Below are 27840 nucleotides of genomic sequence, written 5' to 3'. Positions count from 1 at the left end.
CCTACCTCAGCCTCCCAAGTAGCTGGGATTACAGGTGCCTGCCACCACACCTGGCTAATTTTTGTATTTTTAGCAGAGATGGGGTTTCATCATGTTGTCCAGGCTGGTCTTGAACTCCTGACCTCAAGTGATCCACCCACCTTGGCCTCTCAAAGTGCTGGGATTACAGGCGTGAGCCACTGCACCTAGCTGTCACTCTCTTTTAATTCACTTGGTGAAGCGACAGCAGTGAGCTGAGCAGGGCCCCATCACATCCCCCTTTCACACACCGCAAAGTCGTTGCCCAGGGTGGGTGATCTTGCCCCTTCTCCTTACTGGCTGGTTTCGGCTTTCTCTGGACCAGCCTTCGTTGCTGTGGGAGGCATAGAGTGCTGAGGTCCGAGTATGGGTAGTGGGCTTAAGGAAGACAGAGAAGGCTTCTGGGGGACATCTGGGGTTGTGGTCACACAGCATCCTTGGGTCAGGAGCCCCAACATGTGCGGGTTCTAGAGCTGAAAAGGCCCTTAGAGGTTCAACCCTTCACTTATAGATGGGCGACTGGGGCTCAGACAAAGCAAAATAACTACCTGACTCATACAGCAAACTAGTGACGGGGCTCACTCAGGACTGCAACCAGTTCTCCTGCATCCCCATCCGGCGCCCCTGGAAACAGGTGACTGCCCCCCACCATCTCCACCAAGGCTTTGGCCTAAGGGAAGGAAGCTGAGGTGGGCAGAGGGGTCACTAGAGGTCAGCATGGCCAACGGAACTGTGTCCGCCCTCACCTCCATGTCCTTTCAGCCTGGGTGCCTCCCTGGGCAGGGCTGGTGCAGGGATGGGGGTGGGGGGAAAGGGGTGTGCCCCTGGCCAGTGGCAGTCAGGCAGGGGCTGAGAAGCCAGCTGACAGGAAGCCCCCAGCATGTCTGGGCGATCAGATCACCAGAATCGCCTAGGCTGATTGAGAAGAAAAATATATTCACATCCACGTCCACAGTGGCAGCAGCCAGGGGCTTGGGGCCTCATCCCCTCTGAAGAGGAGTCTGCAGCCCAGGTGGCTAGCACAGGCCAGATACACAGTGGCCCTTGAGGAGGACTGGACAGAGGGAAGTAGAAGGGACCACAAGGGGGAAGGTCAGTTGGTTCTAAAGATGAAAACAAAATTCTTCTCAAGTACTGCCTGTTATACAAATGGGGAGACTTGGGTGCAGGGAGGGGCAGACCCTCACCCCGTCTCCTTTGATTTTCAATGCAAGCTTTTGGCATCACTTTCTCATAGCCCTTCCCCCTACTCCCACCCCCCAGGCAGGTTTCCAGCCCTAGCTGATGATGCCTGGGTCCTGATCCAAAGGACACAGCTGAGTAGCTGGCAGGGGGCAGGAGGAGGCAGGGCTGAGCTTCAGGAGTATGGGATGTTCTCCTGGTTTCCTTCAACTCCCCACAAGACAATGGAAAGTCACTATCCTTCCCCCATGTGTTCACTGGGAGCCACCAGCCATAGTGAACTCTGAGCCAGAGAGATCTGGGTTCAAATATCAGCTCCCTTTTGAGCCTCAGCTTCCACATCTGTGAAATGGGAATACTAATCCTGATCTTGGAGAAGTAGAGGATTCCATGGGATTGTATTATTCCCATTTTATGGGTGAGAAAACTAAGTCTCGGGGAATTTAAGCAACTTGCTCAAGATTACACAGCTAAAAATAAAATTGGGCAAAATCTGTATTGGAATCCCAGTTTACATGACTCCAAATTGCTTCCGTTTCTACTCTAGCTGGGAGCCAGAGGATTTCTGGCAGGAGAACTGCTGGAAATGTTTGGAGGCAACTGACTGAGCCTTTTAAATGAGCAGAGGGGTGAGCATCCCAAACAGACAGAGGCCACCTGGAATGGCTCTGACTGAAGTGGCCAGGGGGCCTGAGGCAGGGGAGCTAAGGACACTGTTGGGCCCCCGGAGGCCTTTGCCCTCTGCCACTTAGGTGGAATAGCCCCCCTATTCCTCCCTTCCTCAATGCCCCAAGCCCCACTGTCTTTCCACTGCTTTTTTGATCAGATTGCCCCAGTGTTCTGGAATAAGAGATGGAGGTGTCCCGGTGTGTGTTCCAAAGGATATTCCTGTGATTGTGTGCAGGAGTACATGTTTGGCATTGTACACTTGGGAGCTGTATGTGCATGGAAGCCCGTGCATGTATGCACATCAACTGTGTGGGCGCAGGCGGTCTGTGTGCAGCCTCCCCTTCATGACGTGTGTGCGGCCATTTCACACCTCTGTGCTATTGTTATCTCCCGAGTGTGTTTGTAACCATTTGTGGGGTGATAGGCCCCCGGCTGTGTGTGAGGACTGGCTGTGTGGGAATGCTGGTATGGCTGGGAGGCTGCTGTGGGCACTGTAGGCCCAGATGTTTGTGTTGTATGTGGAGGTACCTGTGGGGCAGCCTAGGAGTGCCACTTCATCTGCAGCTGCAAAGAATGGGGAAAAGAATGTCAGGCATTTTGGGGGAACTGAGACAGGCTCCGTGTCCTCACTAAGTCTCCATTTCCCTTTCTGCTAATGAACCAGTTATCCTTGAGGACTCCTGGGATTGAGGTCCCTAGAAGAAGGGAGAGACACAGATGAACCCACAGCACCCGATGGGCAGTTAGAAATAGTAGTGGTGTTGTAGGGTAAGCAGCTGGTCTGCTCAGGGGAGGCCAAGTGATGGGGAGAAGTGGTCCCAGAAGCACCACACGCCTGGGCTACACAGCGCAGCAGGCGCCTCTCTAGGCTCCTTTAGCTTCTGAAACCCAGTCCTCCTCTGCTCCGCCTCCTCTGTGTCCAGAACACTCCCCAGCAGTCACCCTAGCGGCTGGGACACCGCCCAGCTCCACACTTAAGGCTTTGTAGCACGGAGTCCTCGTGTCTCTTTCTCCTGCAGGATCGTTGATTCCTTTCCCACAACTGGAACCAGAGGCCAAAAGAGACGGTCCCTCGAAGGACCTGGAATAGGACACGAAGGCAGGTGTCGGGACCTCAGACGTTTATAGTAACCACGCTGCGCGACTAGCACCTAAGGATGCCCCAGCTCCAGACTGAGACCCAAGTCTGACTTCCCCCTGCGAGTTGAGGCTCCTTGCCTGGTTGCTGCGACTATTCGAGATGGGCCTTACCCGGGCCCCACGCGTGTCGCAGGCACGCAGCACGCACGCTTAGTAAACACCAGCTGTAGTGAGCGAGTCCCCCTTTGTAACTCGACAGAGTACAAAGTTCTCTGGAGCGGCGGGCGCTGCAGGTCAGTGGCGTCCGCGGGGACCCCGCCCCCACCCCCAGCGGGCGGCCGGGGCCACCCGGTGGGGTTGCGGCGCGCTGACGTGGGCGGATCAAAGCGGCCGCCCGCCTTATAAAGCAGTTTGGGAGGCCCGCGCCGGAGATCGCGCCGGGCGAGGAGGAGAGCTCGGGCGAGCGGCGAGCACAGGCCCCGGGAGTTGAGCGCAGCCAAGAGCAGCCGGAGTCCGCGCTTGACTGCGCGCGGGTCCTGAGCCGGCCCCAGCTTGCCAGGATCTCTGGCGTCCTTCTGGCGCCGCTTCACGAAGAGGGCGCCTCAGCCACTAGCCCAGACAGAGTGCGCACGGGCCCGCTGGAAACTGCGCTCGCAGCTCCCTGGGCAGGCCAGGGCACCCGGGCACGCAGGGCGCGCCTGGCGAGCGCCCCGGAAGGTAAGCAGTGGTTGCGGGCAGCGGGCAGCTGCTCAGCGGGGACCCGCTAGGGCCGGAGGCGCCCGAGTCGGAGGCGGACGACGCTTCTCACACCCGCCACGACCCCCTTGGGCCCCCACTCGCGGGTAAGCAAACCAAGCGCTCCTGCATACCTTTCCTCCGCACCACTCCGAAGAGTTCCCCCTTGCGGAGCACAGCCGCGGGAGCCTGAGGACGTGGGGTTTAGGGAGACGCGGGACGGGGGTGGGTTGTGCTCGCAGTTCCTGCGGCCCTCCTCGAACTTTCCCGGCCCGGCCCCCCTCTTCTGCTCCCGTACCCCAGGCGACCCCCTCCTTCCCAGTCGTCCCGTGGATGAGGTCATACCCGAGCCACCCCCAGGGGTGGGGGACTTGGATCCCGCGACAGAGAGTGTGTGTGGTGGTGGGGAGAGGGTGACAAAAGGCAGAGAAATGCGGCAGCGACTAGTAAATTGGGGATGGGGGCAGACGCCTGACTTTGAGAACGGGTCCCAGGGGCGGCGGGGGGAGGGGGAGAACCGAGTTTGTTTACTGACCTGAGCTCCAGGCTGGGGGCTGGGGAGGAAAAAGTCCTGCCCCGGCCCCGCGGCACATCTCGAACCGCCCCAAACATCTGGCTAAGCTCGCGCACTAGCTCCACGCCTCCCAACCCGGGGCTGAAGTGCCTCGGTGTCCCTCAAGACCCTGGGCATGCAGGGTCCCGCTCCAGGGGATTAGCAGGAGGGATCTCGAGTGCCCCCACCCACCCTTCCCACTTCCAAAACAACCCGTCTCCCGGGTGACCCGGCGCCGCGTGCGCAGCCAAGCAGACGTCTCTTGAAAGCTTCGCGGCTGGGGTCAAAGCCGGGTGGCCGGCCCGGCCTCCCTGGCCCACAGGTAACCTTGAAGCTGTCGCTCGGCGTCCCTGGTTGGCGGGGTCAGCTCCGTGAGCTGCGCGGCGGGAGGCTTCGGGACCCGCCAGTGCCGACCTTGCGCGCCGCGCGGACAGTCGGCCCCGGTGCACGGTGCTCGCGGGGCATCGGGGTAGGGGAGGCCCCGCAAGTCCCCGCCGGCGTGGCCTGGTCCCAGCGGCGGGCTTTCCAGAGCCCTCCATAGCCCGGGCCTATGACCACCTGTTGGCGGCGCTGGGCTGCGGCGCTGCGCTCGTGGTGCCCTCCCTGTGCACAGCCCCAGGCGGGCGCCTCCCGGGCCCGCTGCAGGCAGGGTAGCTCGGACCAACTTCGATAGGTGACCACTCGCTCTCCAAAGGTGCTGCGCCCGGCGCGGCCCACTACGCGCCCGGCCCCAAGCAAGGGGTCGGGCAGGTCAGGGCGGCCCACGGCAAGTGTCCTATAGAACGACCAGGACACAGTGGGCACTCCCTCGACACCTCGTCCCATTCCCAGACGGGGAAGCGGGGTCCCAGGAAGTGGAGGGGACTTGCCCCCAGCCCATGATGCGGGTGGCAGCCGCGATCCCGACCCTCACCCGAGCCCCGGCTTAGCGCCCCCTGGCGGGCTGAGGGCTTCGGGAGGCGAGTGCACCCTGACCCGCAGGCTCAGGCGGAGGGTGACTCCACGGCCCGCGCGGCTCTCCCGGGCGCTTGTACAAGGGACAGGAACAGTGCGTCAGGACCCAGAGGCTCGGGCCAGGCGCTGCCCCCCCCCCGCGACGAGCTTGGGCGGCGGAGGGAGAGCCCTGGGACAACCGGAGCTGCACCGAAAGAGCCGGGGGGGCTGGAGGCCTTGGGTCCCCGTCCGCTGTGCGACCTAGGCCGCTCCTCCTCTCCCTAGAAGACCAGGCTGGACACAGATCCCCCGCTGTGAGTCCGCGCGCCTCGGTCCTCGTGCAGTCCCCACCCCCTCCCCACCCAGGAATGCCGGTTGCCTTCGCGGGGCGGCTCACTTTGGGAGAGGGGAAGACGGTAACTGGAGTTTTGATTCCCTCCTCCATATCCAGCGGATATTTTTCTTGTTCTGAGAAGTGCGGGAAACTTGCAGAACCAGGAAGACAAAGGAGTTGGATACAGGTTGGGTGGGAGGACGGGGCTGGGTTACACGGGGAACCCCGCTGAAACCCCCAGCCTTGACGGCATGTTTGTCGCAGGCGCCGTTGTGATGGGCGCTAGCTAAGGGGCTCTGCGGAGGAAAAGAACCGTGAGATCCAGGCTTCTCCTCGCCTTCCTGTGAGTTTTGCCGACAGGCTCCAGAAAACAGTGGGGCTTCCCCTCTGTGCGCGCTGACGACCCACGCGCAGGAACGCGCCACGCAGGTGGCGTCGCGGTGCAAACAGCAGAGGGGCGCGGAGCCCCGCAGGCTGCAGGGAGACGGGGTCCTCTGGGAACGCACGATGAAGCCCCGTTCCTCCTTCTTATGAAATGGGACACCGAGGCTGGGGTGGCTGAGGGCTTGCTCAAGCTCACAGAGCCAGATAGGAACATCCCTTTTCTGCTCCAGCGCCCCTCACTACCGTGGGCGCCTCCTTTTCCAACTCCCCAAACCCTTAGGAAGGAATCCCTTTGTCTCTGCTCCTCCCGAGGGGAGAGGGGCTGGGGCTGTGTCTGACTCCGGGCGAACGCCAGGTGTTGGTAAATTTGGGAGAAGCTGGGAAGGGAGTTAATGAGGTGAGAATGAAGTGAAGGAGAAAAAAAGCGGAGAAAGCGGCTCCGCGGGCTGCGGGCGGGCGGGGCAGCGGCTCCTTCGCGGCCCGCGGGCGCCGCCTGGAGGCCAGAGGCAATACCGCGCCTGCCCCGCGAGCTTCCCCGCTTCGCCAAGGCTGGGCTGCCCAGTCCCGGCTCGCACGCCCCCACCCCCACCCTCCAAAGTGGGGCGGCTAAAGACGGTCTTGGAGACTCCGAATCTTCTCTGTACAAAGAGCCCTACCATCCCGTTTCCCATCCTCCCCTTCCCACAGCGAGAAAGAGGGGCCCCGAGCAAGCACCATTTCCTGATTTCGCCGGACACCCGGCTTGCCGCTCCCTAGCTGAACAACTCCACCTCTGCGCCTCCGTTTCCTCATCTGTAAGATCAGGCAGTGATAGTACCTACCTCACGGGGTGCTGGGAGGAGCAGATACGATCGTGTTAGGAAAGTTTTTGTTGTCGTCGTCGTCGTTGTTGTTGTTTTGAGACGGAGTTTCGGAGTTTCGCTCTTGTCGCCCAGGCTGGAGTGCAGAGGCGCAATCTTGGCTCACTGCAACCTCCGCCTCCCTGGTTCAAGCGGTTCTCCTGCCTCAGCCTCCCCAGTAACTGGTATTACAGACGCCCGCCACCATGCCCGGCTAATTTTTTGTATTCGTAGTAGAGACGGGATTTTGTCATGTTGGTCAGGCTGGCCTCGAACCCCTGACCTCAGGTGATCCTCCCGTCTCGGCCTCCCAAAGTGCTGGGATTACAGGCGTGAGCCACCCTGCCTGGCCAGGGAACGTTCTTTATAAAAGCGGAACTGTGCCCGAATTGCCCCAGCGTACTGAGGAGGTAAACTGAGGCACGGTTGGCAAGAAGAATTGCCGAGGCCCTAATAACTAATGATCAGCATTGCGGGGATAAGCCCCAGCACCGGGGCCTCGACTCTGCTGCCTTACCCGGACTCCTGATTCCTCATTCCTCTCCTTTCCGTCCCACGTCTACGTCTGTCCGGGTTTCCCCTCTGCCTCCGTGGCTCTCAGCCTTGTCCTCTTGAGCGTCATTGTCTCTCTCGCTGTGTCTGCCCAGTCTCTCCGGGGGTCTCCGGTTCTGCCGCCTCCTGTCCCTCCTTTCGGCTGCCCCGGCCCGAGGGGCGCGAAAGCGCGTTGGGGCCCCAGGCCCCGCAGGGGACACGCCTTCCGCCGCGCCTAATTCGAGCCAGGCGCGGGACGCGTCCCCGGGCCGGGCGGAGCGGGAGGGGACGCCCGCTGCGCTAGGCCTCCCCCGGCTCCGACCCCTCCTTTGTAATTTGAATAAAACGCCTCCCCCGCCCGCGCGCGGCCTTAACCCGCCGCCTCCCCTCTCCCCGACTGCAGGCGGCATTCAGGACCAGCGGCGGCCGTGCAGGCGGAGGACTTCAGCGCGGCTCCTCCTGGGTGTGACCCCGGGCGCGCCCGCCGCGCGACGATGAGGGCGCGGCCGCAGGTCTGCGAGGCGCTGCTCTTCGCCCTGGCGCTCCAGACCGGCGTGTGCTATGGCATCAAGTGGCTGTGAGTAGGGACCCCGCATCCACGCGCACAGGCCGGGGACTGGGGCGGCGGAGGGCGTTACGGGGTCCCCTGGATGGTGCGAGCGTACCAAGACGCGGGAGCCCAAGCTGGCTTGGCGGTGGTGGGCAAATCATCCCTAAGCCTCCGTTTGTAAAATGTCCCTACCTCCCGGAGGCTTGCGAAGAGGGAGTGAGACGGGCGTGGACCGCGATGGAAGCGCCTGGTCCTGTGCAGCTGACGGTGGCGCAAGGGCCGCGGAGTTTCTGGCCACCTCCGCAGGGGCAGATGGAAAAAGACATTCTGTTCAGGGGGTGCAATCCAGAGCGGCCAGCCCAGGTGCGTTCCTTGTCAGTCAGTCTCCTTGACTTTAGCCTTGACTTTAGCGAGAGTTCCGCTGAGACACTCCTGCCCCCTCCACCTGGGTGACCTTGGGAAAGTGTCACTCGACCTCTTGGGGCCTCCTTGTCCTCGTCTGTCACAGGAGGGTGAGACTCTCCACCTCACTGAAATCAGATGAGAAGAGGCTCCTGAAAAGACCTCAGAAGCTGTCAGATGCCGCTGTACACATGTGCAGGGCATTCCTTGAGATAGAAATTATTCACGCAAGGGTAAGAGGGAGAGAGAGGCGTGGTGCCGAGCTGAAGGGAGTGCCTGCTCAGGGGGCTGGGAGTGGTGAAGAGAGGAGTACATGCCAGCCCCTTCCTGGAGGAGCTGCCCTTTAAGCTAAGAGAGATAAGCCCAGGCTGTAAATAACTCCACAAGTGTCCAAGTGCCCGAGGAGAAACCAGAGGGGGGTTCTGGGGTCCTAGAGGAAGGAAGCCCACCTGATGGGGACACAGATTTGAGACACCAGGAAGCTTTTCCGGGGCTGTGCCCCTAGTGACTGACACACTGCCGGGAGTTGGCTGGTTCGGGCAATGGAGAGGAGGACGCTGTGGGCAGAGGGGCTCACTCAGAGGGAAAGTCCAGGACAGGACAAGGGTCTGGAGTTTGGGGCTGGGCCTGGGAGCCTACAGATAAGACAGCAGGGGGCAGGTTGTGGGGGCTGGGGAGGGCGCTGCAGAGGATTTGTGAATTAGTTGGAAGACAGGGTGATAGTGGGTGCGCCACCAGCAAACAGTCTGAAGGTCACTGGCCCTGCCCCTTCTCGGGCCAAGTTATTGATTAATTGATGATTCAAGGAGGGAACCCTGTCTTCCTGCCTTTCTTGTTTACAAGAAGACTGGTCTCAGCGGTCTCCCGGCCCTGGGCACTAGCTTTTCCCAGCTGTCCCTGAGGAGTTCTGTGAGAAACCAGCCACCTTCCTTTTGCTACGGGGTACCCAGCACTGTTCCAGCTGGCAGGGATGTCCGATCAGCGAGTCCAAGCTCTCTCATCCACCACCACTATTTTACAGATAAGGATACTAAGGTCCAGGGAAGGAGAGGATTGGCTGAAGGAGCGTCAGAGGCCTTGCACTGGGCTTGGATGTCATTTGCTGCCTATGAGAGTCCTGTGGGGTCACTGCGCTCATCCCTGCTCCACAGTGGGAACACTGAGGCCCTGCAAAGGGCGTGATGCACACAAGCCCCCACGCTGGCATGTGGTGGGATGGACGGCTGGCTAAACCTGACATCCATGTCCTCTGTCCCCACTGCAGTCAGGCTGCTACAGAACTGGGTGCGACTCATTGTGTGCCTTAAAGAAGCCCCCAGCCTCTTGGGGGAGATGGACATATAGAAATACAAAGCGGACTGTGGTCTGTGTCCTAGCAGAGGGAGCATGGCAGCCCAGAGGAGGAGTGGTCAGTTCTACCTAAGAGAGGTGCCTGGGCCAAGATTGGAAGGACAGGGAGGATCTGGATGGTCAGAGATGGAATGCAAAGCAGGCATCCTAGGCGGGAGGCACAGCATGAGCAGAAGCCCCGGAGGCTGCACAGTGCATGCGGGGAGACCTGGAGAAACCAGACACCATAAGAGCCTACTCCTAAGTGCCCCAGACGCTGCTCCAAGAGCTTGGGTCATTTAATTTAGATCATACTGCACTCTTATGAGAAGGTGATAGTCTAGCAAGAGAGGATTAAAGAGAGGTGGGAAAAGGAATAGATTTTAAGAATAACAATTATCTATGTATGCATTGTATATGTGTATATATAGATACACATGTGTAGGCCACGTGCATACATGTATGCATATGTACATATATGTCTACACACACACAGCCTCACTGCATGCTAGGCACCGTTCTAAGTGCTTTATATATATTGTTCCATTTAAATATCCCAACCACCCTGTGAGGTGGGTGCTGCTATTACCCCCATTGCACAGAAGAGGAAACAGAGGCATGGGAGACTCTAGCAGGGTGTCACAGCTCAGAGGAGGCAGGTTTGAGTTAAGCTGCCTGGCTCTGTGGCCTGTTGGGCACAGTGAGCCCCAGCATGGCTGGGAGCAGGAAAGTGTTCAGTAAGGCTGGAAAGCCGAGGACTTGCCCAGGAGCCTCTGCTGGCCTGGGCTTTGGAGAGTGAGCTGGAGATGAAAGGGGCGCTTGACACAGGAACTGAAAGCCAACATGGCCCAGTGGCCTGGAATGCTCACCTGGTGGGTGCGTGAGACGCAGGCTGAGCTGGTGGGATGGGGGCTGGGGAGAGGGGATCAGAACCTGGCTGCCCATAGAGGCACCTGCCCAGATATAACCTGGGGATCCTTCCCTACCTTACCTCCACCCAGGCCAGGCACCAGAAGACTCCCAGCCCCTCAAGTAGTCGGGGTCCCACGTGTAGGCTGCCCACTCCCTTCTTGGCTTCCCTGGGCAGTGGGAGGGTTTGAGGGGAGTCCTACTCTCCTGTGAACCACGGAAGTGGTGGGGTGAGAGGAAAGGCCCAGGCTGGCTGGGAACATCCACACAGGCCGCTCCCTTCCCTGGGCAGTCCCACATCTGCCACTCCCATGGAGGTGGGGCCAGGAGGCTCTAGAGGGCCATGGTGCTGCAGAGTAGGGTGCCAGACTGGGACTGCGAGACCCAGCCTGAGTTCTACAGGTCAATCGCTTTAGCTTTTCTGAGACTCAGTTTCCTCAGCTCTAAGATAGAGGTAGAAGGAGCCCTACCTCGGGATGCGGGAGGCCTGGGGTCTAGCTTGTCTCTGCCTCTGATTGGCTATGTACAGATCTGGGCAAGCCCTGCCCTTTCCAGGCCTCAGTTTCCCCACTTGCATAGTGGGAGCTGGTGACGCTGTGGCAGCTCCCCTTTGGCTTCTTGGTTGAGAAGCGTCAGACCAAGACCTGTTAGGGCTTTACCTTGCAAGATGGGCTGCACAGGTGGGTCAGCATGTGTGAGGCCAAGGGGACGGGCTTCCACCTCTGAGGTCTGGGCAGTCGGGTGTGAAGGGGACCCAGTGTCATTTCCAGGCAGGGCTGGATCTGCAGGCTCCAGGCCCTTCATCAGCCTCCATTTCTCTATCTATACAGTGGGGACAAGGGCTGGATGGATCCCTCTTCACTCTGGAGTCCTGGGACAAAGCCTAGGAGGGAATAGGAGGACTCTCAGGCTATGGGGCCCTAGGGGCTTCTTCTTCCTGGACAGGCAGCTGCAGCCCCAAGCTGGGGTGGCTGGTGAAGAAGGGGCACTTCCAAGGTTCCTAGACCTCACCCTGGTTCCTAGACCTGGCGCCTAATTGAGGAGTTAGTTGAGGAATCATGGAGGGAGAGGTTCCCCATGGTTACCCCAGGGGAACAGACGGAAGCCTGGGGAGAGGCTGGGCTTGCCTGGGTGGCCTAAAGCCCGGGTTCCTGCTCCATCCTCCCTGCCATGTGGGCACCAGGATGAGGTGGGCCCAGGAAAGCCCAAAGGGACATGGGCAAGGGAGGGACAAAGGTCTGTCTGGGAGAACAGGGTCTCCTCAACTCCATTGTTCTCCCAACACAGGGTCAGCAGGCTCCACAGATGCAGAAGCACAGGTATTCCAGGGCAAGACTGAGTCCCTAAGGCAGCCCGAAGCCCTCACCAGCCTCCTCCTCACCCCAGAAGCACAGATGTGGGCATCAGGGTCTCTCCCACCACCACCCATTGACCTCATCCCATCTCTCTCCTGGCAGCTGCCAGGCTACATTTTGGGTGGCACTGGTGGGGGCACCTTCTGAGGCCCTCTGAGCCCAGCTCTGCCGAAGCCTCGCCTGGAAATGAGCTGGCAGTATCATTCAGCACTGCGGGCAGCCGGGCTGCAGAACTGCAGAGAGGGACCTCGGGGCCCAGGTCACTTAAAGGAGCCTGAACGCAGCTCCCAGGTCTCTGGCCTAGAATTCATCATGTGACCTGACCCCTGTGCCTAGAGGGAGAGGGATGCTGTGAAGTGCAGGTCCAGGAAGGAAGCCCTCCTTTGAGGGTGCCTTACCTGGGCCAGGTCCCCCAGAGCGGCCTGAGGGTAGAGTTGCTGGCACCACCAGGAAAATACCTCAGTGAAGTCATTTGATAGCTTGTGTTACCAATGTCAGAGCCTATGTTGTTCTTGGGCATTGAGCAGTATGGATGGGGAACTTGAGGTGGAGCAAGGGGCAGTGACTTGCCCCAGGTCGCATAGGGAGAGAGCTGCTGAGCTAGAGCTTGAACCCAGGTCTCTGCCCCAGCCAGTCCCAGCAAGGCCCCCAACTCCTGAATGAGAGGAGGCCTCGCCATCCCGGTAGGGCCCTGAGCTTGGGCCTTGCCTGTGAACTCTGCGTTCCCTCCTGTCCTTTCTTCCACCCTCTCCCCCAGGCCCCCACCCCCAGATAAACTGAAATGTTTCCAATTAGGGGTCTGTTGGAGTGAAGCGAGCGAGATGTCCACAAGGAGAACTCCCCCGCCTCCCGTCCTAATCCTTGATTACCTCCCCAAGGGGGATTTATTTGGAAACGGTCATTACCACTAATTACCAGATGACCGCATGGCCCTCCTCGGGAGTGGAATCTGCTGCCTCCCGCCTGCGATCTCTGCCTGCAGCCCCGGTGGGCGGGTGGCCTCCCTGGCACGCATGGCAGCCTGCTCCTGTCCCAGCCTCAGCCTCCAAGGCGGGCCCCTGGGCCTTCACACTGCTCTATGCCCACCAAGGCCTCTGGATCTGCTTCTCATTTACCCTGGGGCCGCCTGGGGAGTCTGAGCTTCATCTGGAAGGTGCTCTGACAGCACCTTCTCCCTCAGCCTTCTCAGGAGGTTGGAGAAACTGAGACCCAAGGTGGCTCCAGGGCTCACCCCAGGGTCCCAGCCAAGGAGACCCAGACACCAGGAGCACCAGTCTTCCTTCCCTGAGAGCTGCAGCACCCAGCACTCACAAGCTGTCTGCACTGAACTCTCCGGGAAGAGGCTCAGCCCCCATCGTCCCACCCCGTGGCTTGAGCTGGAGCCCAGGGAAAGACATGGGAGGCTGCCTTCATTGCCTGAACGCCCACCATGTGCCATGAGCCTGCTGCTAGGCCACACGCTGATGTGCTGTCGCCCACGTCATCCTTCTCATTTGAAAATGAAGGAAGCTGGCTCAGAAGGAGCAGGAGGAAACTTGGGCGAGGACGAGCGGCAGAGCGGGCTCAGGACGGGCTGGGTGGGGACCACCCAGGGTAAAGCAGAGTGGGAACCCAGAGAGAAGTGACCCCAGTGCCTGCAGGGACTGGCAGCCTCACCGAGAAGGATGACAGGGCCTGCTGGGGGGTGCTGGACAAGCACAGCCCCTAAAGCAGAGCTGATCATCCCCTCCGGGCTGCCCTCTGAGGTGTGAAGTGGGAGGCTGTGTCAACCAGGAAGGGCCATGCCCATGTGGGGCTGTTACCCTGCGATGACACCTTATGCAGGGTCAGGGTTTGCTGGGTGGAGGTGGAGGGGCTGCTGACAACCAGGAAACACACTGAGGTGATGGCGTGTGCCTCTGTGTGGTCACAGCCCACCAGGAGTTACGGCAGGGCTCAGCAACAGGTTCCCCAAGAAGGTGAGGCCAGGGCAGGCCAGAGCAGTTCATTTAGGTCAAGAAACCGCATCTGAGGGCTGCTGTGTGGCCCACCCTGTGCCATATGCTGGCATCTAGACACACCAAACATTTCCCGGCTCATAGTTTAGGGGGTGGCAGTGAGGGGAGACTGCCCTGGACACCACAGTTGATCTTACACAGGGCGAGTCGTGCCGCCCTAACCACAGGCACCAGGCCCTGCTTTCTGGGTCTCTGGGAAGGTTTCTATTTTGGGGGATTATAGGGTGGGTGGGCATGGTAGAGCATGAGAGGCAGGAGGAAGTGAAGGAACCTATTGAGTATTTATCATAGCACATATCATTCAGCCTTGGCAAGACCCTGAGAGGTCCCCACGTTGTAGCTGATGCCCAGAGGGGCATAGTTTGCCCAAGTTTGCCCAGCACATAGAAGACAGAGCTTGAGTGAGAACCCAGGCCTTCTCACTCTGTCTGGTCCAACACTTGCTAGGCAACAAGCGGGGGACTTAGCTTCATCCATGAATTTTTTGTTTGTTTGTTTTGTTTTTTGAGATGGAGTCTCGCTCTATCGCCAGACTGGAGTGCAGTGTCATAATCTCGGCTCACTGCCATCTCTGCCTCCCAGGTTCAAATGATTCTCCTGCCTCAGTCTCCCAAGTAGCTGGAACTACAGGCACACACCACCACGCCCAGCTAATTTTTTTGTATTTTAGTAGAGACCGGGTTTCACCACATTGGCCAGGATGGTCTTGATCTCCTGACCTCATGATTCACCCCCCTCGGCCTCCCAAAGTGCTGGGATTACACATCTATGAATGTTTAAAACACTTTGCCTACGTTCTGTTATTTAAGTCTCACCACAGCCTTTTTTTTTTTTTTTTCAGTGGACAGGGTTTCACTGTGTCACCCAGACTGGAGTGCAGTGGTGCAATCATAGTTCACTGTAACCTCAAACCCCCAGGCTCAAGTGATCCTCTCAAGTAGTTGGGACTACAGGCATGTACCACAACACCCGGCTAACTTTTTACTTTTTTACTTTTTGGTAGAGACGGGGGATCTCCCTATGTTGCCCAGGGTGGTCTTGAACTCCTGGCCTCAAAGGATTCTCCTACTTTGGCCTCCAGAGTAGCTGAGATCATAGACATGAGCAAAACCCCCAGCCTCATAGTAGCCTTTTGAAGTAGTAATTATTTCTCTTTTTATTTAATTTTATTTTTTTGAGACAGAGTCTCGTTCTGTCGCCCGGGCTGGAGTGCAGTGGTGCAATCTCGGCTCACTGCAACCTCTGCCTCCTGGGTTCAAGCAATTCTCCTGCTTCAACCTCCTGAGCAGCTGGGATTATAGGCATGCACCACCATGCCTGGCTAATTTTTGTATTTTTTTGGTAGAGACAGAGTTTCCCCATGTTAACCAGGCTGGTGTCAAACTCCTGACCTCAGATGATCTGCCCCCGCCTCGGCCTCCCAAAGTGCTGGGATATTACAGGTGTAAGCCACTGCACCTGGCCTTATCATTTCTTTATAACAGATGAGGAACATGGAGCCCAGAGAGGTTGGGTAACTTACCTAGGTCACACAGCTGATGTCGAAAGCTTGTGCTCTTCCTGGGGCCAGGCCAGGAGCAAGAACAGCTGGGTCATTGATTTATAACTGTTGATAGCTTTATCCAGCCGTTAGACTAGGGGATCCTTGAGGAAAGGATCTGTGTCATGTTCATTACCAAATGAGTCTGGGAAGAGTTGGTGCTTAGAAAATACTTCCTCCACAAGTAGATCAAGTTCATTTATTCATTCATGTCCAGAAGCAGGGGAAAGGCATTCCTGGCCTCAGGAAAAGCTTGGGCGAAGGCATGGTGGCAAGACAGTTCCTTTCAGAGAAGTCAAGAACCTGGTGTAGCTGGATGTCAGGATGAGGATGGGAGGCTGGGGAGAGCTGGGAGGCCAGGCTTTGAGGGGCTCTGAATGTCAAGTGGCAGCCCTTGGCCTTGACTAGGCAGGTCCAGGGAGGCTGCCCCCAGGTAGGAAAAGACCACCAAGGTGGTAATTGTAGTAGCTTCCATGACTGACCACTGACCACAGAGCGTCAGCCCTGGGCAGAACGTGTGACACACATTGTCTGATTTAAGCTCTCAGTTAATACTGGGAGGTTGGTGGGAGAGGAGAGGTTAAGTGACTTGCTCAAGGTAGCAAGGGGAGTGATTCGCCTGGAGTCTACCCAAGCCTGTGCAGTGCCCTTGGCAATAGGCTGCCTCCCTCAGAACTCAGCTCAGGGCTTCTAGGATCTCTACCTTGCCAGGTCTCAGCCCTGACCCTGGGCGAGAACCGCTGAGGCCACAGCAGGCGGGGCACTCAGCACTTCTGGCTGCACAGTGGCCCCTCTTGGTTCCTTGTCCCTCCTGGGTCTCTGCTGGGTTGCTGAAGGCCAGCTGACTCTGGGTTCCAGACGGCCCCTGCTTGGGTGGGGGGACCCGGAGTGAGTCCCTATGGAGTCTTTTAGGGTTGTGGGGTCCTTGAGTGCCGTCGATGCAGCCTGGCCCTCACAGAAGGCCTAGGAGAACAGCAGATCCAGGAGGAACCTGGTCCTAGAGTCTTGGAACCGAAGTGCCCAGAGCTGGGATCTGGGAGGCTCTTGGGTCCTCTAACATCACCAGGGTTCATAGAGACCCACTAGGCTAACATTTCCCAAAGCATGGATGAGGTCAGCAGCCTCAAGCAAAGGGCTCTGTGCTCAATATACTCAATAGACTCCCTGAGTTAAACAAAACCAAGCCTGTTGCTTAGCTGCAGGACTTCTCAGGGCCTTTAAAATGTAAATATGCATCCCGACTCTCCAAGCAGGGACATAGCACATTGTGTTCCGCAAATGGATCCCTTTTGTCAGTGTCTCACTGGAGCCCGTTCTGGGAAATACGGTTTATAAGGTGCAAACACAGAGGCCCGAAGAGGGGCAATGAACTGTCTAACATCACACAACGAGTTAATGGCCAAGTCTGGATTAGATACTAAAATGTTCAAGTTCCAGGTCATCAGAAAACTGAGTGGCTCTTTAATCCTTTATTAGGAATTTCTTGCATGGATATGGGACTTTACAACATAATAAATGGGTTTAGTAATCACATGAAACAATGATGGAAAACTCTGACCTCATGTTGCACATCTAGTAAGGCTTCAGTTAATAGTATATACAATTATTGTGATTATAAGAATCTAGCATTTCGCATGGTTTCTGGCACATAGCTGCTCAGTGTTGAATGAATGTTGAATAAAGACTAATAATTCACAGCTGTGTGAGAACTAAATCAGGTGGTGGTGGTGAGCTTTGTGAACTATACGGCTGTTTTGTTCATATAATTATCATAAAGCTTAGGTAGGATGGGGGTTGTGATCCTATGTTATGAATAGGGCCTGAGGCCCAGAGAGGGACAGTGATGTGCCCAAGGTCCCACGGGGTGGGAGGGGAATCCACTGCTCTGCCAGCTGGCACTTTGGGAGCCTTTCTTGGAAGGAGCCAGGAAACCAGGAGGCAAAGTCCACTGAAGGAAAGGCTGGGGTCAGAAGGGTGGTTGGAGGCCATGTGGCCCCTGACAACCCTGTCTCTCCTTCCATCGGTCATGGCCTTTCCATGGTGTGCAGGGCACTGTCCAAGACACCAGCAGCCCTGGCACTGAACCAGACACAACACTGCAAGCAGCTGGAGGGCCTGGTGTCTGCACAGGTGCAGCTGTGCCGCAGCAACCTGGAGCTCATGCACACGGTGGTGCACGCTGCCCGCGAGGTCATGAAGGCCTGTCGCCGGGCCTTCGCCGACATGCGCTGGAACTGCTCCTCCATTGAGCTCGCCCCCAACTATTTGCTTGACCTGGAGAGAGGTAGGAGCTGGCAAGGCTGCTAAATGCATGTGGGTGCGGGTGAAGGAATTCAGGCATCGATCTGTGTGTGTTTAGATGGAGGGATGGGTTCATGGGCGGGTGGATGATGGATTCATGGATGAATGACGGGTGGATACAGGCATGGATGAATGGGGTATGGGTGGATGAATTAATCATAAGATGGGTGTGTAGGCATGAATTCACAAATAAGTAAACACAGATGAGTGGCAATATCAGTGCAGGGAGCTTGAAGAACAGCACATGTACCTGTGTGCCCCCATGCATGAATGAAGGAATGAGCCAAGGCTGTGGCCTGCTGTACTTGAGGCCACATGTCAGGGAGGCTCCTGGGAGGGGAGTCTAGAAACAAGAATGCTATAGAGCCCACCCTCAGGGCAGACAGGTGTGCCACAGGTAACACTGAACCAGGCTGCTGAAACTGTTGCACCATGCACAAAACAGTGTAAAGACAGAACATCTCAAAGACTTCCTGCAGGTGGTGGCTTCTGGTGGGGGGGTCTGGGAGACCCATGTATAATAGGGAGGCTTTTGACAGACAGAAGTGCCCCAGTAGGTGCAATCTCTCTCCTGCACTGTAATAACTTTTCTTGTGGGTCCTAAACAGTAGCAGCTAATGTCTGACAAACCTTCCTTTCTTCCTGAATTATTTGAACTCCAGAGCCAGCCTGTGAGGTAGGTGTCATCACCCATATTCTACAGTTAAGGAAACTGAGGCTGGAGAAGGGAAAGTGGCTTGCTAGTTAGGAGACAGAGCCAGGGCTCGGACCAATGGCCAGGACCCCGCAGCTGAGGCTCCTGAGTGCCATTTTTGTTTCCTAGGGCTACTGTCCAATGGGCCACAACTGGCTGCTTGCAAACAACAGATGTGTATTGTCTCGAAGTTCTGGAGGCCAGAAGTCCAAAATCGAGGTGTCAGCAGAGCCGTGCTCCCCTTGAAGGTGCCAAGGAAAATCCTTCCTGGCCCGTCCCTAGCTCCCGGTGGCAGTTGGCCATCCTTGGCATTCTTTAGCTTGCAGCTGCGTCACTGCAGTCTCTGCCTCTGTCATCACAGGGCAAGCTCCGTCTTTGTGTGTCTGTGTATCCGAAATCCCCTTTCTTACAAGGACACCAGCCACTGGCCTAGGGCCCACCCTGATCTGATATGACCTCGTCTAAGCCCCATTACATCTGCAAAGACCCCACTTCATCATAAGATTATGCTCACAGGTCCAGGGGTCAGGACTTGAACACATCCTTCGGGGGGACACGGATCCACGCACAGCAGGCCCTTTGTGCATTTGTCTGGTGCATCAGGAGCTCAGAGCCTGGGCTTCACTACTGTAAAGCATCCCGTAACGCCAGTGCAGGGCAAGTGGGTGAAAGCCCAGAGCTGTGAGTGTGAGTAGGAAGACGTGGGCAAGGGCATGCCTGTGGGTGTGGGTCGAGTGTGGCTGTCAGCTGGTATATTCAGAAGGAATTGGGGAAGCAGGGGTGACAGCTCAATGGCCCTAGTGCCGACCCCTGCTGGCGCCACCTTGGTTACGTGAGGATGTGGGCGAAGGAGGAAGACCTCTGACCTGGGCGGCTGACCTTTCCCTCCTACCCCCAGGGACCCGGGAGTCGGCCTTCGTGTATGCGCTGTCGGCCGCCGCCATCAGCCACGCCATCGCCCGGGCCTGCACCTCCGGCGACCTGCCGGGCTGCTCCTGCGGCCCCGTCCCAGGTGAGCCACCCGGGCCCGGGAACCGCTGGGGAGGATGTGCGGACAACCTCAGCTACGGGCTCCTCATGGGGGCCAAGTTTTCCGATGCTCCTATGAAGGTGAAAAAAACAGGATCCCAAGCCAATAAACTGATGCGTCTACACAACAGTGAAGTGGGGAGACAGGTAACCACCCACCCCACCCAGCCCCAGATAGTTGTGCTTGTACCATTGGCCGGAAAAGGGCCACCCAGCGTGCCCCGATGGTGGGGGGTGTGGGGGGACGGGCCCTGACTGGCCCACACCTGACGTGCCTCACACCGTCCTCATCCTCAGCCCTTCCCTCGCCAGCTGCTTGGGGCTTGTCTCGCTTTCCTCCTCCAGGGGGTCCACCGGGGTTTGGGTTGTCCAAGCAGAAGGAGCACTGAACTAGGAGTCAGGCGCTCTGAGTTCTGGCCTTGGCTCTGGCACTAAACTCACTTAGGGACATTGGGAAAGTCAGTGCCTCTCTAGCCTCAGCTGTTCCCATCTATACAATGGTGGAGGTGACCTGGTGCTGAGTCCCCATCTGTCATGTTCCTCAAGCTGTCCCTCCCTCCAGGGTGTGGAGAGGGCTGTGGTCAACAGAAGCCTATCCTGAGGGCTCATCTGCTTGGACGTGATGGGGACTCCCACCCATACCCACTGCAGCCGCTAGAACAGTATCCTCCAGCATTAATTATTACCAGGTTTTCATTCATTCCTCACCTCACTGCCCAAAAGACTGGGGTGAGTGGACCCGTAAGTGAATGAACTTTCTACCAATCTGTGTTGCAGACACTGTGCTTGTTGCTCCACACATTTCTGTTCTGTGGTCACAGAACAACTCGGGTAGGCCCTGTTGCCCCTTTTCACAGATGGAGAAAGGACCGTGAATGGCAGGGATGGCCACTTGGCCAGAGCTGCATGTGCAGATGGCATCTCATTAGCTCCTCCCTGCACCCTTTAGCCCCATTTTACAGAGGCACTAAGTGAGGCTGAAAGCACTTCAGCGGCTCAGCCCTATAGCACGATAGAGCCCAGGACTGTGGGACTCACAAGTCCAGGGATTTCCGTGGCCTCACCTGCTCTCAAGGGTCTGACTTGTGTGAGGATTCTAGGATGTCCAGGCCATCCTTGGACAGTTAGGGAAACTGAGGCCAAATCATACTGTGGATCTATAGCAGAGCCTGGCCAGGAACTCAGGACTCCTGCCTCCTGGCCCTGCTGACCTGTCCCCGACCCCTGCTCATGAAACCCAGTGCGAGCCCTTCACCAGCGGCCTGCACACCCACCATCATGGCCAGGCCAGCTGGATGCCACATGCTGCCAGGGGCACAGCCCTCCCCTCCCCACCATGCAGTCCAAAGAGGATCTTCAGCCTCAGGGCAAATCAGGACCGTCCCTGAGGCCATCTGCAAAACGGGCCAGTATCTCCGAAAGCTGCAGGGCTGCTGAGGATTAAATGAGATCACAAACACATGTTTAGTACCTCGGGAAGTTCCAGGCCCCTTCCCCCAGCTTATGCTGAGCAGCAGAACCTAGTTCACCTTCCCTCGATGGCTCACCAGTGCCTCGGTGCCCTGCAGTCCTGCTGACTTCATCCCTGTGACCTCCACAGACTTTTCTCAGCAAATTCCAGATTGGGTACCCAAACGTACTCCCTGGGTCCTCACTTCCTGGCACTGGTGAGGAGAAGGAGCCCTGGGACCTTGCCCAGCTTCCCCACTAGCTCACTTGTCTTGGGCAAGTCCTGCCCACTCTGTGCCTCAGTTTCTCCATCTCTCTGATGCAGGGGATGGACCCAGGTTCCCATGACTCTTGCAGGTCTCTGAACAGGAGAGGCAGGAGGGAGGCCTGGGCAGGGGAATCCAAGTCTTGTGTTGAAAGAAGGGTTTAAAAGGCAGAACTGGAAGGCCTGTAGAAGGCATCTAACTTCTGCCCCTCAGGTATGAATGGGGAAACTGAGGCCCAGGGAAGCTGGTGGGCCCCAGTCCTTTTTGAAGCCAGGGCAAGAGGCTCCCCAAGCCTCTGAGCCCAAGGGGCCTCCACCATAGTTATTACTTAAATGGGTTTTTCAAAACCAGTATTGATTTAACTTTTATGGTTCACAAAACCCTTTTGTGTGTGCCATCTCATTTCATCCTTACAGCTCTCTGCAGGGCAGGAATTATGTGCTCACTTTGCACGAAAGAAGACAGAGGCCCTGAGTGGTGACGTGGCTTGCTGAGGGTGGCCTGGCAGGAGCACTGGCAGTGGGGGGAAAGCCAGCCAGGTGGCAGGGAGGTGCCCCCTGCACTCACCCCTGCCTTTTCTCCCCTTCCTACCCTCCTCCCTTCCTTCCTTCTCTTCTTTTCTTCCTTTTTTCCAGCAAGCATTTAGTGAGCGAAAAAGCATGGAATAATTAAAAGCCACCGCTTTTGGAATCACCCTCAGATCTGGGTTCAAATCCCAGCTGCTTGATTTTCTGACTGCACCCTTGGGCATGAGACTTAGCCTCTCTGAGCTATTGTTTCTTCTTTTTAAAATGGGGGAAGTAAGGATACCTCCCTTCAAGGGCTGTTGTGGTGATCCATCTCCATTATGCGTTAGAGCGCTTGGTATACAGTAGCTGCTCAATAATGACATCCCTATCCCTGCAAACGCCTTTCTTCCTGCCCCTCAGCTGTCCCCCAAGCTTGCAGGAAGGCCCACACCACCTCCAAGCTTTAAAGCAAAAAGCTCTATCACTTGAGGCTCCAGCAGGCAGTGACTCCCTGAGAGCACCCAGCCATGGGTGGGTGGGGCTGGGGTCCCGGGGCAGGCCAGGGAGGGGACTCTGGCCGCCCAGCCGACGCCTTCCCCTGTCTGCAGGCTCTGCGCGCCTCTCTGGAAATGAAGTGTAAGTGCCATGGGGTGTCTGGCTCCTGCTCCATCCGCACCTGCTGGAAGGGGCTGCAGGAGCTACGGGATGTGGCTGCTGACCTCAAGACCCGATACCTGTCGGCCACCAAGGTAGTGCACCGACCCATGGGCACCCGCAAGCACTTGGTGCCCAAAGACCTGGATATCCGGCCTGTGAAGGACTCAGAACTCGTCTACCTGCAGAGCTCACCTGACTTCTGCATGAAGAATGAGAAGGTGGGCTCCCACGGAACACAAGACAGGTGAGGCCTGCCGCCACCTTGGTGGGAAAGGGTCACCCGTGTTGCACATACTGTTCCCCAGCTCAGGGCCATGCACACAGCAGGGACTCAGGTGGCATTTGGGGAATGGAGTCCCTGCTCCGTTGAGGGAGTTGGCCCCAGAACTGCTAAATGGAGATGCCAGGGTCCTAGGGTCCACTGCAGAGCTGCTGGGAGCACCTGTTCTGCACTGTGCCTGGCAGGGGCCCAGTGAATGGAGGCTGATGGGAGGCTCCTGCTCTACCTTCCCCAGCTGGGGAGACAGATGGGAAGAGACAGTGATGCTATTGGGAGATGGGACAGGAACGAGGCTGCCCAACATAAGATAGGTGCTCAGAACATGTTTGTCAGATGAACAGATGAAGGGTAAAGGCCATACAGCCTGTTCGTTGCACAGCAAAGGGACTGAGGTGCCAGGGGAGATGGGGACAGCCTACCATGAGTGAGGGAGAGTGATGTCTGCCTGCATTCCGTGCAGCGACACTGCCCCTGTGTCCTCGCCTCTGTGAGCCCTCTCCCCGGCTCCCTGCTCCTCCCATCTCCTCCTGGGGACCCTGAGCCTGGAACCCTACCACAGCCCCAGTCACAACTGCTGCAGTCGGCTCAGGACAGGAGAGTGAGGGAGCCAGGGGTGACTGCAGACCTACTGTGTGCTGGGTGGGGTTGGTGAGGACTGCACAAGCAGCATTTCCTGAAGACGGTGCTGGCGAAAGCTGGTCCCAATCTATGAGAGAAAGAGCTCTGTCATCACATGCTTTTGGGAAATTCTCTGGCAATTCACAAGGCACTAGAACATATGAAAGGCTCTGAGGAATCTGCAGTAAAGATCTGTTTAAGCCAGTGTTTCCCAGAGGTGTTTGGCCACGGAACGCTTTTATTAAGGAGCCCCTAATAGCATTCCACAAAACTCGTGTTCTCGGGGTTAAAAGAATATTGCACCAGAGAGTGGGTGTCTGGGAACGTGTCTGGCACATAGTTGGTGCACAGCCAGCATTGACTTCCTCCGCAGCCCACGTTCCTGTCTCCAGGAGAGGGAGGGGTGGGCTGGGGGGCTTCATCCCTACAGGCCAGGGCAGCAGGCTCTGTGAGGAAGCCCAGGCTCCCATCTGGAGGCCAGATTGAGGGGGTCGACAGAGGGAAGATGGAACCAGGTCAGGCCAAGGAGACAGGAAGGAGCCAGAGGCTGGGCTGAGGTAGATGGGGATGGGGGAGTTAGAGGAGGATTCTAGAACATGGAGGGCTGCAGAAGGCCCACAGAGGACCCGAGAGTGAAGAAAGGGTCTTCCTGGATCCATGTGCAGCTCTGTGTGTGTCAGGGAGGGCACAGCAGGGGGACTTGAGCACATCCTTCACTGATCTGAGGCTCAGACTTGTCTTTCGCACAGTGGGGAGGACACACAGGGTTGTCGCGTGATCTCCAAGCACACTTACCTAGCATCTCCCTCTCCCCTCCCATCCTGGGCAGTCTCCCCTCCCACTGTGCCCTCTCTCCCAGTCGCCCTCACTCCTGATGAGGAGGCTCTGCCCACAGCACCACCCATCCTCTTGGCTTCCTTCACAGCCCCCACAGGTCTCCTGCCTTGCGGCTCCAGTCCTTCCCCAGGGAGGGTCCTTGCAGGCATCTGTGTTAGTTGGCTTTTGCTGCAGTAACAAACAGCCCCAACTTCTCAGTAATTCACAACCACAGACATTTCTTGCGCCCATTACATGAGACTGCAGGTCAGCTGTGTCTCTGCCTGGCTCTGGCAGGTGCTGGTGGGGGATCCCCAAGGGCTCAGGTCATGACAGGAAACCCTGGTGTGAGGGGAGCCCAGAGGGTCCCTGATCCAGCCTGGACATCAAGGAAGGCTTCCTAGAGGAGGGGAAATGTGAGATTGATGATTAGGTTGGGGGTTGGATGTAAGTGAGCTTGGTGAACTGTACAAGGTGTGTGCATGTGGGGTATCTCTAGAGGCTGGCTCCCTCGCTGCGGAAGATACCTTGCAGCCTCCTCAAATCTAACCTGGGGAAACCGAGGCCTAATCTGCAGTCAATATTCCAAACCCTAGCCCTCTTGTCGTATTTCTTTCAGAGGCTCACACGTCCCCCACCACCCACAGTTTGAGCCACCCTGTGCCCTGGGAGCCAGGCATCCCAATGGCCCTTCCCTGGGCCTGTGGCCCCACTGGCCCCAATCCTGGTCCCAGGCACCTGGGCCTTGTCTGAATCTGACATTGGAGGCCAAGTTTTCAGACAATGTATGTCAGGGATCCAGAAATTTAAAAAATAACTCTGTCTCCTTCCTACCACTCAGGGTAGAGTGCTCAGCCAGAGCCTTCAGGAGAAGGCTGAGGGGGAACTCATGGATGCTGAGTGGCTAAACAAAGCCCAAAAAGGTTCAGTAACTTGCTTTAAGTCACACAGCCACTAAGTGGCCCCTTCCAGCTCAGGCCTGGCCTCTCCCCCAGTACTGATCAGCCTCCTCTGGCCCTCCAGCTCTCCCCTTCAATCTGCTCTCACTGTTCTGAGGGCAGGCCTGGTCTTCTGCCTTTGCCTAGGCTGTTCCCTCTACCCCAGCACTCCTTCCCTCCTCTGCACAGTGGAGTGTTGCTCATCCTTCATGAATGGCCTAGATGGCCTCTCCTCTTCCAGGAAGCCCTCCTGGACTCTCACAGACCTTGTACTCACCCCGGGCAAGGCCCCTCTCCCTTCTGTGTCTGTTTCCCCATCAGTAAATATGAGGATTGCATTCGGTCACCTCTAGGACTTTCCCATATTGGACATTCTGGGATTCCTCGGTCCACATGTGGGGACCATTTGTCCCTGTCAGTGCCCCAGCCCCCTGCTGCTCTGTCCACAACTACATCTCATGAAAACACTCCCTGTCTAGCCTCAGCCCGGCTAGAGGAGCCACCAGTCTGAACAGATGATTTGTCACTAGACAGAAGAACTGAGAGCAGTGGAAGCATGTTTGCATTTTATAGGGACCTTCAATGCCTTCGCATCCCACATTTGGGAAGAAATGCAGCCCCTGCCGGCTTCCACACCCCGCCCTTTAGGGTAGGGAGAGCAAGCCAGGGCCTTAGTTTTAGTCCCCGAGTTTAAGCCTCTGCCCTTTGCTGAGCCTGTTTTCATCTGCATAATGGACATAATAATACCACTGACCCAAGGGCCCTGAGCGCCTCCACTAAGATAAGACACTGGAGGGAGTGCCTGACCCACAGGAGGCACATGGCCGACAGACCCCTCTTCCTCCACGAGCAGTGTGTCCAATGCCCACTGGGGCTTCTAGGATTTCAGCATTTATGCTAGGATTCTACAAATCAAATGGTCTTTACATCTCTCATAATATTTAATTAAACATTAAATATGGCCAGGTGTGGTGGCGCATGCCTGTAATCCTAGCTACTTGGGAAGCTGAGGCAGGATAATTGCTTGAACCCAGGAGACAGAGGTTGCAGTGAGCTGAGACTGCACCACTGCACTCCAGCCTGGACGACAGAGTGAGACTCTGTCTCAAAAAAAAAAAAAAAAAAAAAAAAAAGATTACACATAAACATATAAAGGTAGGATTATTAGATTGGTTGGAGGGTCTTTCCAGTATTTAGAGGTAGAAGAAATAGAAAAAAGATACCTCCAAGAAAACAAAACAAGGCTGGGCACGGCAGCTCATGCCTGTAATCCTAGCAGTTTGGAAGGCTGAGGTGGGAGGATTGCTTGAGCTTAGGAGTTCAACACCAGCCTGAGCAATATAGTAGGATTCCATTGCTACAAAAATAAAAATTAAAAAATTAGCCAGGCATGGTGGTGTGTGCCTGTAGTCCCAGCTACTCAGGAGGCCGAGGTGGGAAGAGCACTTGAGGTGGGGGCCTGGGTTGGCGGGGAGGCGGGGGTCAAGGCTGCAGGGAGCCATGATCACAACCACTGAACTCCAGCCTGTGCAACAGAGACCCCATCTCAAAAAAAATAAAAGAAAATATTCCCATCATTTTGGTAACCCCTTATTAGAATTATAGGGAAAAGTTAGAATTACCTTTAGGTAAGGGGATTGTTTAAAATTCCCCAAAGATCAAGATAGGTTCTAAGAAGGGCTGAGTTGGTGGCCGTGGGAGACGCTGCCAACTGCCTGGCTGGGAGTCATGGGAGATGCTGCCGGCTGCCTGGCTGGGAGTCATGGGGTGTTGGTGGGTCGGTGACCAAGGCATGCACTGACCTCCTTCCTGCCCCCACAACAGGCAGTGCAACAAGACATCCAATGGAAGTGACAGCTGCGATCTTATGTGCTGCGGGCGTGGCTACAACCCCTATACAGACCGCGTGGTCGAGCGGTGCCACTGTAAGTACCACTGGTGCTGCTACGTCACCTGCCGCAGGTGTGAGCGTACCGTGGAGCGCTATGTCTGCAAGTGAGGCCCTGCCCTCCACCCCATGCAGGAGCGAGGACTCTGCTCAAGGACCCTCAGCAACTGGGGCCAGGGGTCTGGAGACACTCCATGGATTCTGCTTGTGAATTCCAGATGCCAGGCATGGGAGGCGGCTTGTGCTTTGCCTTCACTTGGAAGCCACCAAGAACAGAAGGTCTGGCCACCCTGGAAGGAGGGCCGGCACATCAAAGGAAACCAACAAGATTAAAAATAACTTGGCAGCCTGAGGTCCTGGAGTGCCCATGGGCTGGTCTAAGGAGCGGGGCTTGGGATTGGTGAGACTGATACGGACGTGACCTTTCAGGCCACAGAGACCAGCCTCCGGGAACGGGTCCGCCCCTCTTCTTCAGAATGTTCTGCGGGACCCCCGGCCCACCCTGGGGTCGGGGCCTGCTGGGCCAACCACATGGAACCACTAGCTTGGGTTGTAAATGTTTTCCTTTGTTTTTTTGATTTTTCTTCCTTTGGGATGTGGAAGCTACAGAAATATTTATAAAACATAGCTTTTTCTTTGGGGTGGCACGTCTCGATTCCTCTTTATATATTTTATATATATAAATATATATGTGTATATATATATATATATATAAAATGATCTCTATTTTAAAATGAGCTTTCTAAGCAGCTGTACGAAATAAATGCTGAGTGAGCCCCAGCCCGCCCCTGCAGTTCCCGGCCTCCTCAAGTGAACTCGGCAGACCCTGGGGCTGGCAGAGGGAGCTCTCGGGTTTCCAGGCAAGGCGGCTTCCGATTGATGTCCCTTCTCCCCACGCGCTCCCCCCACACCGGTCCCTGGCCCTGATCTCCCTGTAAGATCTCTTGGTCAAGGGCGAGGACAGACGTCGTGAAACATAAACCCAGCTGGCAGCATCTTTTTTCCTCAGGGACACATGCAGGCGCGGCTCAAAGCCTGGCCGTGTTGTCAGGCCT

At 56.8% G+C, this 27840-nt stretch overlaps 1 protein-coding gene across 5 annotated transcripts in view; it reads left to right on the top strand.

The window, feature by feature from the left end:
• The window catches only part of WNT11 (Wnt family member 11), a 50160-nt gene extending 22582 nt beyond the window's left edge, over positions 1-27578 (top strand). For 3 of the 5 annotated variants that reach the window (XM_033204737.1, XM_033204735.1, XM_033204738.1), the window contains 6 exons: positions 2889-3791; positions 7662-7835; positions 17389-17624; positions 19234-19511; positions 22197-22489; positions 26722-27578. In XM_033204737.1, the coding sequence (XP_033060628.1) occupies positions 7753-7835; positions 17389-17624; positions 19234-19511; positions 22197-22489; positions 26722-26896 (1065 nt within the window). In that variant the 5' untranslated portion in view covers positions 2889-3791; positions 7662-7752 and the 3' untranslated portion in view covers positions 26897-27578. The other 2 variants (XM_033204734.1, XM_033204739.1) reach the window with 2 other exon arrangements.
• Positions 27579-27840: the final 262 nt, after the last annotated feature.

Source organism: Trachypithecus francoisi, unplaced genomic scaffold (assembly GCF_009764315.1).
Source record: "Trachypithecus francoisi isolate TF-2019V2 unplaced genomic scaffold, Tfra_2.0 Lachesis_group8, whole genome shotgun sequence".
Taxonomy (NCBI): domain Eukaryota; kingdom Metazoa; phylum Chordata; class Mammalia; order Primates; family Cercopithecidae; genus Trachypithecus; species Trachypithecus francoisi.
Note: the sequence above shows the minus strand (reverse complement) of the source record. Positions and strands in the feature narration are given on the sequence as shown.